This window comes from Lagenorhynchus albirostris, chromosome 19 (genome assembly GCF_949774975.1).
Source record: "Lagenorhynchus albirostris chromosome 19, mLagAlb1.1, whole genome shotgun sequence".
NCBI lineage: Eukaryota > Metazoa > Chordata > Mammalia > Artiodactyla > Delphinidae > Lagenorhynchus > Lagenorhynchus albirostris.
Window position 1 is genome coordinate 42,430,283 of NC_083113.1, and position 16,300 is coordinate 42,446,582.

The 16,300-nt window shown below is 58.4% G+C and overlaps 1 protein-coding gene and 1 non-coding gene across 2 annotated transcripts; both read right to left on the bottom strand.

Moving 5' to 3' along the window:
* Positions 1-1,142: 1,142 nt before the first annotated feature.
* On the bottom strand, positions 1,143-11,471 carry SMPD3 (sphingomyelin phosphodiesterase 3). The gene is made up of 7 exons (XM_060130566.1): positions 10,161-11,471; positions 5,107-5,182; positions 4,835-4,990; positions 3,953-4,042; positions 3,630-3,693; positions 1,602-1,764; positions 1,143-1,383 (listed from the first exon to the last, which is right to left on the bottom strand). Exons 1-7 carry the CDS (start codon positions 11,469-11,471, stop codon positions 1,282-1,284), a joined length of 1,962 nt encoding a protein of 653 aa, XP_059986549.1. The 3' UTR covers positions 1,143-1,281.
* Positions 11,472-11,976: 505 nt separating this feature from the next.
* On the bottom strand, positions 11,977-12,049 carry TRNAW-CCA (transfer RNA tryptophan (anticodon CCA)). Its single transcript has one exon. It is a non-coding gene; the product is annotated as a tRNA-Trp (tRNA).
* Positions 12,050-16,300: the final 4,251 nt, after the last annotated feature.

A 16,300-nucleotide genomic window follows, 5' to 3' on the forward strand; every position in this document is an offset into this window, starting at 1 on the left:
GCTCTGCCATGCTGTGCGCGTGTGCCTGGGGCTGGCCCTGGTCACATGGTGGCAGAGTGGATGCCAGCCAGTATCACTCCCTGCCTGGGGCGAGCAGTGGCCATTGGCCTTGCCACCCCCGGCCTGCACGCTGGTGAGGGGACAGGCTGCTCTGTGCCTTGGCTTCCAGCCCCTTTGTCCAGGGCCCCCAGATCGGGTTGCTGTTGAGGATTGGCCTGGGAGGACAGAGCCGCAGCCCCACCCAGAGGCAGGTGGACGGTTCCTGAGCTCAGCCAGCACGTGGATGGGGACAGTCCCCAGGAAAAGATTGGTCCCAAACCAGAAGGGTGTCCGGAGGGGAGACAGGATCAGGCAGAAAGAGGATGTGTTGGTTTTGACAGAAGAGAAGCTACAAATCTATCATTTTCAAAACCAGAAGTTCCCCTCCCCCCTAATGCCGTGAGTTGCCCTTTTTCCTGTAAAAAAGTGATGCTCTTTCCTTGGATTCCCGTCTATGGCTCCATTGCCCAGACTGGAGTCTCCAAGGGAGGCTCCAGGCTCTGCTGTGCCTGTCTTAGGAAAAGCAGCATTCTCCCTCGTGGCTTGCAGACCCTTTAAAGTGAAGGGTTGTTTTTGTTCTTAACTTTTTTGATTTTCTTTAAAATGTAATCGCCCTTGAATGCAAGACCCTGGGGAAGAGCCCGGGCTCGCTGGTAACTGGACACAGCCCTCACGGTCCCTGCTCATGAGCTGTCCAGGCTGGAGGTGGCGAGCCGGCGGCCGTGTGTCCAGGAATGCTTCTTTGGCTGGTTCTGATTGTGTTTGGAGTTTGGCCTTGGGTGAGGCCCAAGTGAGGGGTCTGTGGCTACAGCGTGGCACATGGCATGCGGGCAGCGTGCATGCGAGGGTGCAGGCATGCGAGACAACATGGCAGCAGACAAAAATAATGAACCCTGGACGAAGCTTGAAAAGAGATACAAAGAGTACAGAAACCCGGTTCTCATACTAACCCACGGGTTACAAACTAGGTTGTGCTGTAGATTTGTAGAAAATAACAATTTGAAAGAATGGCACTGGTTGGGCAGCCAGGACTCCCAAGCCCGGCCTGACTCCTGTCCATGGCAAGTGCCCAGAGGTGCTGGGCAGCGCTGGTTCCAGCTCACCCAGGACTGGCTGCAGCTCTCCCAGGCCCCTGCCCGCCTCCCCCAGCACGGGTGGTGCTCGCTGAAGGGACATGGCCAGGGAGGGACTGCGGCTCAGAGGGCTGGCGGAGGCCCTGCTGCTCGTGATGACTTGGCCCATTTATGCCTCCTCCTCCCCCGCAGATACCATCAGTCGCATGGCCACCGGGAGGTGGTCTGTCAGGCCCGACAGCTGGGTGATGAAACTGAATTCTTCTACCTCCTGGGCGGGGGGAGGAGAAACATCCCAGTTAGACCCAAAGGGCATCCTGTAAAGGAGAGGCCTGGCCCAGACCTTCCTGAAGGCAGAGGGGTGGGAGGATCCATGGGCCCCAAAGGCCTCCTGGATGGGCACGTCCCATTTCCAGAGGAGAGCTCAGTGCTGCCAAGGGGTGCAGGGCTAGGGTCCCCTATGCCCAGCCCAGCCCAGCCCAGACTCACGGCCTTCCAGTCTGGGCACAGCCCCTCCTCCCCGTGCAGCATGTAGTCAATGCGCCTGCCGTTGCCCTTCAGCAGCTCTTTGCGTCCCTTCTGGCCTCCCCCAGGGCTCTTGCTGCTGGGGAAGGCGAGGTACTCGCGACGACCTTCCTCGCTCTCCAGGACCCTGCTCACACAGAAGGCACAGGAAGGCAAGGTGAGCCCTGCCCCCGCTGCGGTCCAGGTCCTGAGTGTGGAGCCGCGTTCTGCCCGCAAGTCAGACCAAACCCCTGCATTTAAGATCTGTCTTCCCTGTGAGCCCCAAAAGGGACTGGGATGGACAGAGACCGCACCTGAGTCTTGAGTTCCTGACCGACCTGGGCCACTCCAGAATCTGCCTGGGAGCGTCCCGTGTCCACCGTGGGCTGGCAGCACTCTCTTTCCCTTTCTGAACTAGAACGTTGGCACCACCCAGAGCCTGTGACCAAGCTGGGGACAGAACTGCCCAGCCCCTCTCCAGGATGGTTTCTGCTCTGAGCTAAGAGTGTCCTGTTTTGGGGAACTTGATCTTTGCAGTGAGCCTCAGGGACCTTCCTCTTCTGGAAGTCCCCAGGCTTCCCATGACTCTTGTTTCAGGTCAGCAGGGGGCCAGGGGAGCCAGGAGACAACCAGACCCCATCCCAGGACTGGACTGCTGTGTCGGTCAGTCCCTGAGTGGTTTTGCCATCAAGCCTCTGAGTCTCCACTGTCCCTCCTAACACAAGAATGATGACTGTGGCCCCAGAACACTTTGGGGACCGGGTGTGTGAAGAAAGGAATAAGGTAGGATGCAGCTGTCGCCCCATTTCTCAGTGGAAGGAAACTGATAGGGATGCTTATGTGTTGGTCAAGGATCTACAGGGAGGGCAGGGCGCTCAGGTGGAATGTTACGCCCTGAGTCCGGGTCTTCTGACTCCTTGACTGCCATCTACTTCCTGCCAGGTTTCCTCCAGAGCCTGAAAATCAGTGGTAAGGAGCCTTCAAGGAACACCCCATCTCAGAGGGCAGATGCAGGCCAATGTTGGGAGTGAGAGGTGCAGCCACTGAGAGACACTACACAGGCCTGCCTGCCCGGCTAACGCCTGGACAAATGGACAGGGCACCTGGACAGGCACAGCCAGCAAACATGGATTTCTGCAGGGTCTTTATCAGCCTTGAGATAAATAACACTAATGACATGCAGAACGTAGTCATATCTCAGAAATATAATCCATTACTGTCCTTTGCCTTTGATAATTAATTCCAGCATCAATGATCTAAGAGTTACTGATAGTCATTTTTAAATCATCATCTCATAAAAAGATAATTTTCTCGGCATAGGATGATGTTTCAAATTTAGTCTATAATTAATTGGCTCAAATTAGCTGCAAGGAGCCATTGCCGTGGCTCTGTGCAGTCTCAGGATGTGAATTATAAATTGGCTCTGCTGCTGGCCTCTCAACTGTGTCCTTTTTGGAAGTCTCGGGTTCAAGAATGCAGTTTGGCTGGGATGGAAGGGTCTCTACTTTGAAAAGGACAGGCTTGTCTTATCTCTGTTCGTGTTTTTATTTGCCTAATGGGTGGCTACCAGCTGCCGGGCTCCTGCAGCAGATGCCATCCCCAGGGCTCTTCGGCAGGGGTGTCTGCAGCGCTTGGCCTCGCCCTCGGAGATTCTGGTCTTTTTTCCTGTGCCCAAGGCAGGCTGGGGCTCAGGGCAGGCCAAGCTCTGGTAGAGTGGACCCGGACTCTGGGTGCTGGTGTAGGAAACACCACCTCGAGGCCCCAGGCCTACTCGGAGGCTTCTTCTTGGTAAGGATACCCCTGGGGCATGAGGTCCACCACAGCCTCCGCCCTCCCCCAGCTTGCCTCCCTGAGGCTCTCACAGGCGTCGTCCCATGGGGCTGTGCGCTCTTGTCTGCCCGCAGAGCCCATCTCTCCACACCTGTTTCTGGGTTGGTGCTCATCCCAGACCTGAGAGCTGCCTGGATCTGCCTACCCTGCCTGACCACAGCAGCATGGGTGCTGGGTGCTTACTTTTGCAGATTGTCAGGGGTGCACACTTCCTCGTCGTAGAGACCGTCCTTGTCCAATAGGGTACCTGGGGACAAGGGGGTGAGAGTGGTCACTGCGGGCAGGGCCCAGCCAGCCTCAAGGAGGGCTGCCTCCCTGGGGCAGTAGGGTTAGGCCAGGGCTTCTGTGGGCTGGGCAGCTGAGTGCCCCCCTTCTCCCCAGCAGTGAGGTCTTGGGGGCAGGTCTCTCCGGGAAGCCCATGGGGTATCAGGCCTCGGCAGTGCCCCTCCCCTGCCCCAGTCCCCCTCCCCTCCCCCCCCCAGAGCCCGTGCCCAGCCCCAGCTCACCGATTGCCCATGGCTTCTCCTCCCCAGGCCCCAGGCGGCAGGGGTCCTTGTAACGTGTAAACAGGGAGTGCTGCTGCTCCAGCTTGTCGTCTGTGCGGGGAGGGAGGGAGTGCTGAGGAGCTCCGGGTGTCTGGCCTGTCCTGGAGGGCCACCTGCCCCTGGTTCCAGTCTGACCAGAGTCACCAGGTCCCTGTCCCTCAGGTAACTGCCTCTGGGTGGGGTTTGTGTCCCCGGACAGATGGATCTGTGGTTCATCTGTCACTGGGTTTCTGTGTCCTTGAGAATGCCCCCTTTAACAGCCCTCAGAATTGTGCCTGGTGGGACTTTCCTGGTGGTCCAGTGGTTAAGACTCCACGCTCCCAATGCAGGGGGCCCGGGTTCAATCCCGGATCAGGGAACTAGATCCTGCATGCCACAACTAAAAGCGCCCGTGTGCCACAACTAAAAAAAAGATCCTGCACGCGGCAACAAAGATCCCGCGTGCCGCAACTAAGACCCGGCACAACCAAATAAATAAATGTTTAAAAAAAAAAAAGAATTGTGCCTGGTACAAAGTAAGAGCTGAATACAGACTTGGTGAGTATCATTAGCTAACCCCATTAGTCTGGGTTTCAGAGGCTCCCAGCCTTCCCTGCCAGAGGTTCATCTGTGGGGCATCTCTTTGTCTCCAGCAAGGTGGCCTCTGAGCTATTTAGGGAGATCAAGGCCTCTTATTCTAGGAATTCTCGGGGGCAGAGAAATCATAGTCTTGCTAAATGTCCCACCCCCATGCTCTGGAGGAGCAGGAAGTTACTTGAGCTGCCTGACCCCGGTCTTTCCAGCTGCGACTGGAACCCACGCCTCCCCGAGTGGCCGACCCTAATGGTGAGGAGCACGCCTCACCAGAGGAGCAGTTGTCAAAGTTAAAATCTCCGCAGACGACGTCAAACGCCACCAGCTCCTCGGGGTTGGCTGCGCTGGACGAGGAGGTAGATTTTCGGAAATCAGCCAGCCAGTCCTGAAGCATGTTCAGCTGCTCACACCGAATGTCACTGTCCTCTGTGCGGCAGAACCACAGAGAGATGATGCAGCTGCTGCCAGGCCCCAGCCAGGCCAATCCCAACACTCTGAGGGGACATTCCCCACCCGCTGAAGCTTGGGCCCCTGGACCCTACCTGGCAGGGCGTGCAGGTGTGTGCAGGAGATGTACCCGACAATTCTTTGGTCGTGAGGTGTATTTCCTACCTGCACCTGTAGGGGAGGAAGCAAGGTGTTGGTGATGAGGCCTATGAGTTATCACTTCTCTGAGCACAAGGGGACACTGGCGACTCCTGCCCCCAGCCAGGTCAAACTCTCAGAAGCCCAGCTCTGTCGACTCCTGGCTAGACTGGGGCCCTGGGAAGAACAGCACATGTCCTGCTTCTAGGAACTTCTGCTCCAGTGTGGGAGGCAGATGCATGAAGAAGTACCAGCCTGTGGCATGGTGAGTGCCACCGACAATTCAGGCACGGTTTTACAGGAGAGAGATGCAGAAATTGCTCCCCACACCCCTGCTGTCTCCTGGTGACCAGAAGGGCCACATGGATGACCCTGAAGTGCCAGCCCCTTGGTTCTTTGTCCACTCCTGCCTGGTGGCTCTTTCCTCCTCCCCTTGGTCACACCCTGGACCTGATCATGGCTTGGAGCCCATTCCTGTGAAGTCTGAATTAGGCTCCCCTCTGGGATGTGGTGCAGCCACAAAGCCCACCACCCTCGTCTACTGTGAGAAGCCTTGGACCTTGCCTTCGGCTCTGTCTTCCCAGTCTCTGCCTCTCTGGCTTCATGAGCAGTCATTTTAACTGCTTTTTGATTGTGGTCCCCTGTTAGTCCCCAGATCTGGGATGACAGCTGTGGCCGGTGTCTCCATGGCACCTATGTCATGGCTGGCCCCAGGCACCCCATGGCCTCCATCCTGAGCCCAGTCCTCCTTCCTCCACAGGGGCTTCTTCACGCTCTACTCTCCCCAACCTCGGTCCTTGCCTGCTGCTCACCTCCTTCACTGGAGACAGCGTACCTGGCAGGTGGAGTGGGGCCGAGGGCTCCTCCCTGACTCCCTGCCCAATTGCAGGTTACCCTGGCAGACTGTTTCCACGGGTTGGCATAATGAAAACGAGCAACTCAGTTGTACAGCACAGACAACTCGGCCCCCAGTGGTGAGCCTGGTGCAAGCCTGAGCCCTTGTCGGGCTGTGGTCGGGGAGGGGAGGGTTGGCAACCTAGCCTGCGGGTTCTCAGGCCCTCTGCTGGAGGCTGTGACAGGAGAGTCCCTCCTGGCGTGCTCCCCAGACCATTCTCGGGTGCCCTTCCCAGAGGCCTCTGGTTGAATCCACATCCTCTTCCTCTCTGGGCTTTCCTCCCATCTGAGCCTCAGCTGTCTTCCCCATATTTCACTAATCTATTCCAGACTGGGTTTCGTATGATGTTGAGACCCTGGACCTCGGGAAGTCTCCAGGGAGGGTGACTGTAGAGGCCAGTTCTTGGCTGAGGTGCATGCAGCAGCAGCGCGGGTGCCCCTGGCCTCTGCTGAGCATAGCTCTGCCCATCCTCCAGCTAACAGTGGCCTGGACTCATCACGGGCCCTCTGCTCTGAGAGCCTCGGGAGGCTTCCATCCTTCTTTCTGCTGCTGAAGTCAGGTTGGTATTATTCTCCTCCATGAGGTCTTTCTCGTCATCGAACACCCTTAGCTTTCTACAGCTCTTCATCCCCTTTCCCAGCCTGGATAGATGCACATCTTTCCTTTTCCAGTGCCCAGGCAGATGAATGTCTGATTACTTGATATGGGCCTGGATTTGGGGCTGTTTGTAAGCTCATATGTTCACCATTCACTTCTTGCCCATATTCCAGGCCCAGACCTTTGCCCAATGGTACCCCCACCCCTGGAATCCCTTGGAAATTACACACCATTGGTTCCCCCTGTTGCAAAAACACAACACAGCTTTAAAACCACAGTGCCCCCAGAGGCCACACGATGGTGCTGTCTGCATCCTCAGGCCAGGAGTCTGTTCCCTCCTCTATAATAATATTCACGCTGTGAGCACCATGCCTAGCGCTTCACGGATGCGGCTTTACTAGAGCCTTACAACAACTATGAGGATTATACTAAAATTACACCATCCGTGGCCGGGGTCATGAGGCTCTGGTGGCTGAGGCCGGTTCGAATCTGATGCTCAAATCTGACGTTCTTGGCTCATGCCCATTCCTCCCCCTGCTCTACACTGCTTTCTGAGCTCCTGGTGACTGAGCCACGCTTTTCAACAGCTGCCCATTTGAGGCTTTTAGTGCATAAGCCCCTCACTCGCTCAGCACTTCATGTCACCTGCCTGTGCTGAATCCTGGGTGGGGACGGAGACAAGTGCAGGGAGGCACCACTCGGCCCTGCTGCTGAGGAGAACCTGCCCGGAGGGAAGACACGCAGAACGAGGTATGTCAGCCCCCCGCCCTCTTCCTTCCATCAGTCCTGTGAGCTCCCCAAGATCCACTTTATTATGTGCTGGGACCTAACTGACTCCCGGGGCTTGAGTCCTCAGGAGCCACAGAGGCTCGTGTTTCTCTTGCAAAAAACAATCACTCTGAGAGGTTGTGCCTTTAGTCCTGGTGGACAAAGACTGTCAATAGAGCAGGGCCCAGAATCAGGCTCTGTCAACGCCTGAGGCAGAAGCCAGTCCATTCCCTCCCTCCTTTCTCCGGGCGTCTCGGTAGCGGGAAAGCACACTTTCCTCGAGGATGAGGAGCTCTGCAGAGTAAACGGGAAGGCAGGGCTGGACGGGGAGCCCCGGGTGAAGGGAGCAGCCCGGCTAGCACATTTCCAGCCCCTGGGCCCTTCTGGGGCTGGCCTGGCTCCTGAAACCTCGCTTATTTCACTCTTCCACGTAGAGAAAGAGGCACACTCTCGCCAACAGAGATGAGCTGGGTCTGCTGTGCCGGGCACAACAGCTCTGCTCTCGAGTTCTGTCTGACGGGAGAGGCGGGCAGCAAGACATCTGGGGCCAGGGCTGAGGAACCCCCGAGGGAAAGCTGGCTTGTGCTGGACGCCGCTGAGGAGAGCTCCACTGAGGTGGGGCAGCCAAGACAAGGGGCATCGGCACATGGAGGCCCCTCAGGGTGCTGCTGGAGCAGAGCCCAGGGAGGTTGGAGGGGCCCAGGTGAAGGCTGACTTCTCCCTGATGCAGCAGGAAGAGGGTAAAAGGAGTCAGACTTGGGACATGAGGAGGACAGGTTAGAAATGGGAGGACAGCCCAAAACATCTGGGTGGATGCAGAGGAATGGTGGCCTGGGCAGTGATCTTGCAGCTGGAGATATGGGGTGGACCCAGAGGTATCTGGAAAGTGAAAGTGGGAGCCCGGGTAGATTGACTGGGCTCAGGGCAAGAGAGTCCTCAGCAAGTGAGGAAATGGAGGCTGTGGAGCCACTTCCCCGGGCAGGTGCCTGGGGCCGGCTGGCCATGGTGTAACAGCTTGGAAATGAAGAGGGCTGGCCAAGTGGGGCCACCTGCTCTGGGGGCTGCCAACCCCCAGCTCAGGCTGAGAGCTGGACAGAATGCAGCAGACATGGTGCTGCCAGATCTGCCAAGGTGGGGAGAGAAGTTGCAAACTGAGTTTCATGTGAAATTGCTTGATTTTTAAATGTTGGCCAACACAAGAAATTTTTTAATGGTGTGGACCAAATTAAACACATCTGAAGACTAGTTTTAGATCCAGGAGGTAGAGGGCTCTTCAGCATTTAAAGGATGGGCAGGCGACAAGGAGCCTGGAAGGAACAGCCAGAGAGGTAGGAGGTGGGAGGGAAGCCCGTGTCGGAGGGGCTGTCCCAAGGAGACTTGTGACCCTGGTGGGCATGATAGTTGGGGTGCCAGGCTGAGGAAAGAGAGGAGGAGGGGGCATGTGGGCTGGGGGAAGGCTTGAAGGGGCCCTGGCCTTTGAGTGGTCTGTAGTAGAGCAGGCGGGAGGGAGAGGGTGCGTTCCCTCCCACCCACAAACTGACATGTCCCTTCCTTCCCCAGAAGGTCACTCCGGCTGCTGAGACAGAACACTGACAAATCATATGCCAAAATGGGGAGGTCGGTCTCCTGTAAGAGGAGTGCCTTCAATTTCAGCATCTCAGGAGAGCCAGGGACCACAGATCTGCGCCGGCTGAGCCACACAAGAGCCTGAGCGATGGGAGGGGAGTTCTGGGCGTTGGGGTGTGGCCCTGGCTCCGGCAGGCTCCATGTGGACCATCCGCCGGGCCCTCGCTCCTGGTAGGAGCTTGACTGACAGGTGGCACTTCCCTGGACAGGCTGAGCACAGTCAGAGCTGAGGCCTGGGCATGAGTGCCTCACCACGCTGGGCCTCCACAGTAGCCGCACCAGCCCCCTCCGTTCACGGAACCCCTTCTGGGAGAACTGAGAAGTCTTGAGGGGAATACAGAGAAGATCCGCACCCGAGGCAGCTGCCGCCTCTGGGGGCGGAAAGCCCCGTTCTGTAGCAGCTGGCCAAACGGTGCTTCGGAAAACTCTGGAAGCACCAAGAGCAGCTTTTGGATGGGGAGCAGAAAGTCAACACGCTGAGCGTGTCAGGCTCAGAAGAAGATAAATGCGTAATGACCAAATTACCATGGTCTAAAAGCTCTCCCAATTGCATCCAAATTAGCAGAAATAATTATGATTCACTTTAATTAGTGACTGTGGAAGTGAAGCCTCGGGCTGGTGGGCAGAGGGCCTGGTGTGGCAGCTGCGTGGCAGCCAGGAGGAAGAGGGCATGCTGGCCAGTGGGCCTGGTGGCCTGAGGCAGCGGGTGTGGTAACGCCCAGGGCCTGAGAGGCCTGCCTGCAAGCCTACCGCCATTTGTCTGCAATGATTCAGAGAAGGGGCTCCCTGCCTCCACCGCCTACCACCTTCACCACCGGCACCGTGGGAACCTCCCAGGCCTCGCCGCTCCCGTGCCGCTCCCCACCTTGTGAGTAGGCTCTGCGTTGCCCCCGCTTTACAGATGGGGGAATGGTGGCTCAGAGATCTGAGGAACTTGCCTGAGATCACCCAGCCTGGAGCCTTGGCTCCTGTCCCTGCATTATTTCCCTTGTCCCTGAGCTGGGGGCCCCCCGGTTCCACTCCATGAAAGGTCTTGTCTGCCCCATGCCCTCCAAGAGAGCGAGGACCCTGGCTGCAGCCTGCCTCCCCCCATGGCTCTGGGCCCTGCTGGCTGAGGCCTCCTACCTTGAGATACAGAGCTCCCTTCGAGGCCAGGCTGTCAGAGGACCGCCCGTTGGGGTAACAGTGATAGGCCACGTCCATGATGGGGTAGCGGCTGGCAAAGAAGAGGCCGCTGTTGAGACACTTGAAGCTGCAGCAGCCATGGCAGCCGTAGACTCCGACATCATAGAGGATGTACTCGAAGTAGCCATGCAGCTGGTCTTTCAACTTGGCGGCCGCCCGCTTGTCAAACACCTCCTGCAGGCATAGGAAGTCTAGGTTGGCAGGAAAGAAGGCTGAGACCTCGTGGTCAAAGGCCTCGTCCGGGTGGCGCCTCCTGCGCACGGCTGCCTTCTTCGCCACCGAGGACTTGTACGGGAGCTTGCTGTTGGCGCCCGGCTCCCCACCGCCGCCATCAGCCCCGGCCCGCGCCTTCACCAGTGACTCCCTGGAGGCTGAGGGGCTGCCCAGGCTCCCCGAGTCCCCATCCCGCTGACTCTGGTTGGGCGTCTGGCCCTGTGGGCCCCCACCAGCCCCGTTCCTGGCCTGGCCCCCAGAAGGGGGGTCGACGGCTTCAGGGGGCCGGCCCCCCTCGTCGCCACTGATGCGCACGATGCAGGCGTCCTCAAGGCTGCCACCTTCAGCTGGGTCCCCGGAGGCCAGGCCATTGGCAGCCTCGTCGCTAGGGTGACGCCCACCGTATTCCACAGAGGCCGTCCTCTTAATGCTCCCAGGGACGGCCCGGGCCACGCCATCACTGCCCTGCGGTGACACCAGGCTGCTGAAGCTGGCCGCGCTGATGGAGGTGTTGGTGGGTGAGTCGATGTAGATTTTGATCTGGGGCCTACTGGCCCCATTGCGGATTCTCTGGCCGATTTCTTTGGCCCGGGCTTGGGTGTTGAAAACGTTGTTGAGCCTAGCCAGCGAGTCTGGGAGGAGGCAGAGGTTGGCAGTGGCGAAGCAGAAGCTTTTGCCAGGACCTGTACCCTTCCATTCACTGTGCAGGGCCGCCCCGCTGGCTGGGCCCTTGTCCTCCAGCCGGGAGTAGACGTAGGGCCGGCGGGCCGACTGCAGGGTGGACCAGAGGAGGAACCCAAGGAGCGCAAAGGGCAGCGAGGCGACCAGGAGGGCCAGGTAGACGGGCGTGAAGAGCACGGTGCAGAGCAGCTGGAGGTAGCACGGGTCATCCGCCCGCTGGCGCTTCTCGTAGGTGGTGGGTATGAAGGAGGCCAGGAGCCGGTCCGCCAGCCAGTAGCATGGGAAGATGAGGGCCCAGGACACGGCGTGCAGGGCGGACAGACAGCTGTTGGGAAAGGGGGTCGTGTACAAAACCATTGCAGCTCAGTGGGCGCCGCAGCCGGCCCTACTACATGATGTCCCTGGCGGTGCAGGCACTTTCCTGGGCGGGGCGGGCGAGTGGGGGGCGGCCGGAGGAGGGTCACGTGCTGGTGAGACACGACTGTGGATGGTCAGCGGCACGTGTCGGCCAGCCAGTCATGGTTCCCCTCAGTGGGCCATGCTGGGCCACCAAAGGCTGCTGGAGAACCTGCAAGACAGAAAGTGAGGGGTCTTTTATTCATCTTTAGGGGGCCAGGTCGGATGCTGGGGTCGTTGCCCTGCTCACCCCACTCCTGCCTCCTCTGACATGAGCAGGACTGTTCTGAGGACCAGGCCGGAGCTGGCAGGCTCACGTGGGGCGTTTGGGACCAGGAGCGGGCCTGGCATGCTGCATTTGCCTGTGTGTTTGGCTCTCTTCAAGGAAACTGCCTGGTGACCTGACTGCCTCTAGCTGACCCTTTTTTTTTTTTTTGGCTGCACTGTGTGGCTTGTGGGATCTTAGTTCCCTGACCAGGGATCGAACCTGGGCCCCTGGCATTGGACGCTCAGAGTCCTAACCACTGGACCACCAGAGAATTCCCTAGCTGACCATTTTGACTTTGTAAGCTAATTGCTTGGAAACTGGCCCAGGATTTGAGGAGCACAGTTTGTGGGCATGTAGGGCATGGCGGGTCCTAGAGGATGCCTGGGCCTGACACTGGCCTGGAGCAGCCTGAAGCCCGTCAGGAGCCAGGGGTGTGTTTAGAACAGGCGAGGGGTAAGCCTGAGAGGAGCCGCAGACACAGCCTCCTGTCACTGAATGCCAAAAAGGGGCCAGGGGGTCCTGGGGTAGAGGGCAGTGTGGCTGGCGGGGCCCCGGAGGGGAGAGTCCCTCCACAACCAGGCTCTCACTGTGCCCCAGCCTGCAGCATCAGACTGTCTCTGCCATCCCACTCCTGCTGAGCCCCAGCAGAAAGTGCCTGATGAGGACCCAGGCACTGTGTGGGCCTTCTGAAGTTCTAGAATGATCAGAGTTACCCAGTTACAGGGGACCCTGATGGTGCCTGTGACCTTTGAAGAAGCTCCCTGGAGCTTTGAGGGTCTGGCCCAAGCTTCTCCCCTAAGCCCCCCCGCCACACAGCCCCAGGGCCCAGCTGAGGCTCACAGCTGCCAGAATGAGTCCACTCCGGGTCCCCACCCTAGCCCGTGCGGGAGCTGCCATGGGTCTCAGAGCAGGCCCAGGGCCCCCGCCGGGAGAGGCCGCAGGTGCATTCATTGTACTGAACGTAGAATCAATAAAGACAAGGGTCTGGACTATTTACCCAGCCTCCAGGGACCAAGGGTGATCATTCTGTGGTGCAGCTGGTATAAACATAACGCAGAGTTTTTATGACCAGATCAGCTGGGGGACTCATTTCCTGTTGATGTCTCACGGGCCCAGCCCTGCTTCTGCCATGGCACCTTGGGGGTCTGTGTCCACAGGGCCATCTGTCCTGGCCCCACACCCTCTCTTCCTCCTGCCTTCCTGGTCACCTCAGCCGGGACCTGGGTACCATCTGGACTCTGCCTTCCCTCAGTCCTCACATCCTATCAGTCCCTCCTGCCCACCCAAGCCCCCGTGGAGCCCCTGTGCTGGTCCAGGACTGCATCACATGTCACCCACTTTCCCGGCCTCTTCCCCATCAGGCCATCCTCCACACGATGGCTGGAGAGACTCTGTTTAATCTGATCACATCACAGACGCCTCAGCCCCACTGAGGCCTTGCTCAGCACTTATTGGGCGTTGCGTCTCCCCAGCCAGGCCCACCCATGTCTGCAGCCCCAGCTCTCTTTGTGTTCACCTCCCAGTCTCCGGATGTGGTTTCCTGTCCACGCCTTGCTATTTTCTCTGCCCCTCGTCTAGCTCACCCTTCTTCTTCTAAGACTCAGCTTAGAAATCACCTCCTCAGACAAGCCCTTTTGTCCCCCTTGCCAGGTGGCTTAGGTTCCTTCTCTGGGGGCTCCTGTCCCCCTTGGGCATGGCCTGATCTCTGCAATTCTAGATCATAAACGCTCATGGGGTGAGGCTACCTCCCTGCAGAACTGGGGGCTTCTTGGAAGAAGGAGCTGCACTGAGGGCGCCGGGGTTCCCCGGGCTGCACCAGCAGCGGGATCTCAGGAAATGGGTGAGTGAACCTTGGTCGATCTGCCTCACGGTGTAAGGAGGGGGAGTTTCAGTCACCCAGTCGCACTACTGCGGCCACCATCTGATGTCGGGGTGTGGTGCTCAACCTGGAACAGAGCTTAATGTTGGAAGATGAACTTAAGCCGGTGGCTGTGTCTGGTTCTGAAGAATGTGTTTCACAAAGATTTTACTTTCTTCAGAGGAAATCACTTTGAAGCAAACACAGGAAGGTTACGTTTCGAAGCAGGTGTGTCTACTCAGACCACAGCCATCTGACCAGGAGCCCCTCACTCAGGTATGAGCAACAAGGCTCACTGGTGGTGAGGCCACAGAGCCGGCCCCAGTATCTTCCCTGCCACATGCTGTCCTGGAGCCTCAGACTCAGCCAGTGGCCTTCACCACCTCCCCCATACCCAGCCCGAATCCTGGCCTCTGAGGGCCAGACCCCGGGTCGGGGATGTCCTAACCCTGATGGCTTTGGTCCTGTGATGGGCTCTTTCAAGGGCCCTGTGAACTCAGGCCGGACTGGTGGGCTCGGGCCCCAAGACCAATTTCATAATGACAGTGGCTGAAATTGGAGGACTTGCTGCAAGTGTGCTGACCCTCTGTGCCATGATCTCCTCTAACCCCACAGCAGAGCTGTGTCACCTCTGTGGCTCAGGGCTCGCAGCTCAGGCTTGGAGGGGCTGGTGGCTACCCAGGGAGGCCACACCTGCCATCTGACATACTCACTTGTTCTTTCTTTAAATCCCAGCAGTTTCATTTGAGTTTAACCTGGAGTTGGGGTGACAGCCCCCTCGCACTCCCACGTAGCCTGATGGGTTTGCCTTCCCCTCTCCCACGGCATACCGAGTGTACACCTACAGGAGCCAGCTGGCTCCAGGCTGGCTGCAGCGAGAGCTGCAAGAGAGGACGCAGCCGCCTGAACCATCTGGGCCCCCAGGAAGAGCCTGCAGGTCCTGTCCCTGTGGGGTGGGGTGTCTGGAGCTGCCCCAGCTGCCAGGAGCACCTGCGGTTGGTACCAAGGTGTTCGGGGTTGGGGTCCAGGCCAGAATGGGGAGCCCTGGATGTCGCCCCAGTGTCAAAGAACAGACCCCCTCCCACGTCTCCCTCCCCTTTCCTCTTCCCTGTAGTCTGAGGTCATCAGCCCAGCCCCTGAGCTGCCCTGCCCCACCCGGCACCGTTCCCCTGTGCTCAGTCTCAGGCCACAGGCCCCAGACCCGCAGTCTGCACCGCGGTCCAGAGGAGCTTCCGAAACAATCCGATTAGACTCTTTCTGCCTTTGGTGGTCTCATTGTTTCGGGGGACGAAGTCCAGTCTCCCAGTCTCTGTCTAGGGTCCTCTGTGTTCCTGCCCTCACTGGCCTCTTTCCCCACCCAGCCTCCACCTGGACTCCTCCACCACCTCTGATGCCCGCTGCTGTCTGACCTCCAGGCCCCTGCCGGGCTCTCTGCCTGAGACTCCTTTCCTGCCTTGTCTCCTATCAGCTCCTCCTTAACTCTTCAGGGCCCAGCTGATATGCCGCCTCCTGGCGGGGTGGGATGGGGGGGCAGGAGGGGTCTTCTTTGACCCACCCAGGGCTGCCTGTGACCCCCCAAACCCTCTCCATGCTGTGCTGTCATCCTGGCAGGAACTGGAGTGGTTTAACATCTGGATCCCACAAACGGAACTCCATCAGGACTGTCTGGCTGAGCTCAGGGCGGGCCTGAGGAAGGGATGGGCCCTGATGTGTCCAGGCTGAGAGGCTGGGAAGGTGGAGCGGGTGGGGCTGTCTGCCCTACAAGGAGCACTGTCACACTGTGTTAGGAGTCAGGCGTGGCCGAGCCCTGGCTGTGATGACAGCTCTGGAGAAAGGATTTGGGAGGAAAGGAGAGGGTCTGTTCTGTTCACGCCTTGCTGCCCTCCAAGCAGAACTGGCCTGTGTTCCGTGGGGTGGCCATAGCTCCGTTATGGGTCAGAGGTAAATGCAGCCTCACTTCATAAAAGGCTTCCTGAGATAAATTCTTAAACCTTCGGCTGTGTGTGGCTCATCCCCAACACTGGCTGATCAGGGTTAGGATCTGCTGGGACAGGGCTGTTGGTTGGTGGTGAGTGTCCCTCTTCAGCTGCCCTGGGTCCTCCTCACTTCTGCTGTGGCCCCAGAAACCCTTTTCGGCAAGTTCCCTCCCCAGCCCTGACTGCAGTGGTAGCTGTGACTTTTCTGCCTTCCCTGGGCTGGTCGTAGGAATGTTTTTTGTCCCCATTCAGGCATCGATGGATTTGAGGGGGCTGGCAGCCCAGAGGGCCGATGGGCAGCGGTGGCCATCACGGCGGTTCTCCGAGATGTGGTAGATCCGAGCACCTCAGTCCTTCCTGCCTGCCATCCTGGCCCTTCACGACTCTCCTACGTCCCCTGTCCAGAACCCCTCCACCCGCCTCTCCTTCCACGGTGCCCTGGACATAAGGAGCCTCAGGTGCTGCCCACATGCCCTGCTGCCACGTGCAGTCCCTGCATCCACGCACAGAAGCTGCTGACACAGTTGACACAAAAGGGATTGCTACCAATGGAGCTGGTTTCTAAAGCTCTGTGGGTAATTATTTTGTCTCAGTGAAATGAAAGGAGGGTGAACAAACAACAATACATTAATTAGTCTGATCTACACTTTCTCCACGAAAGAGGAGAGCAAAGTTAAACATTGGAGGC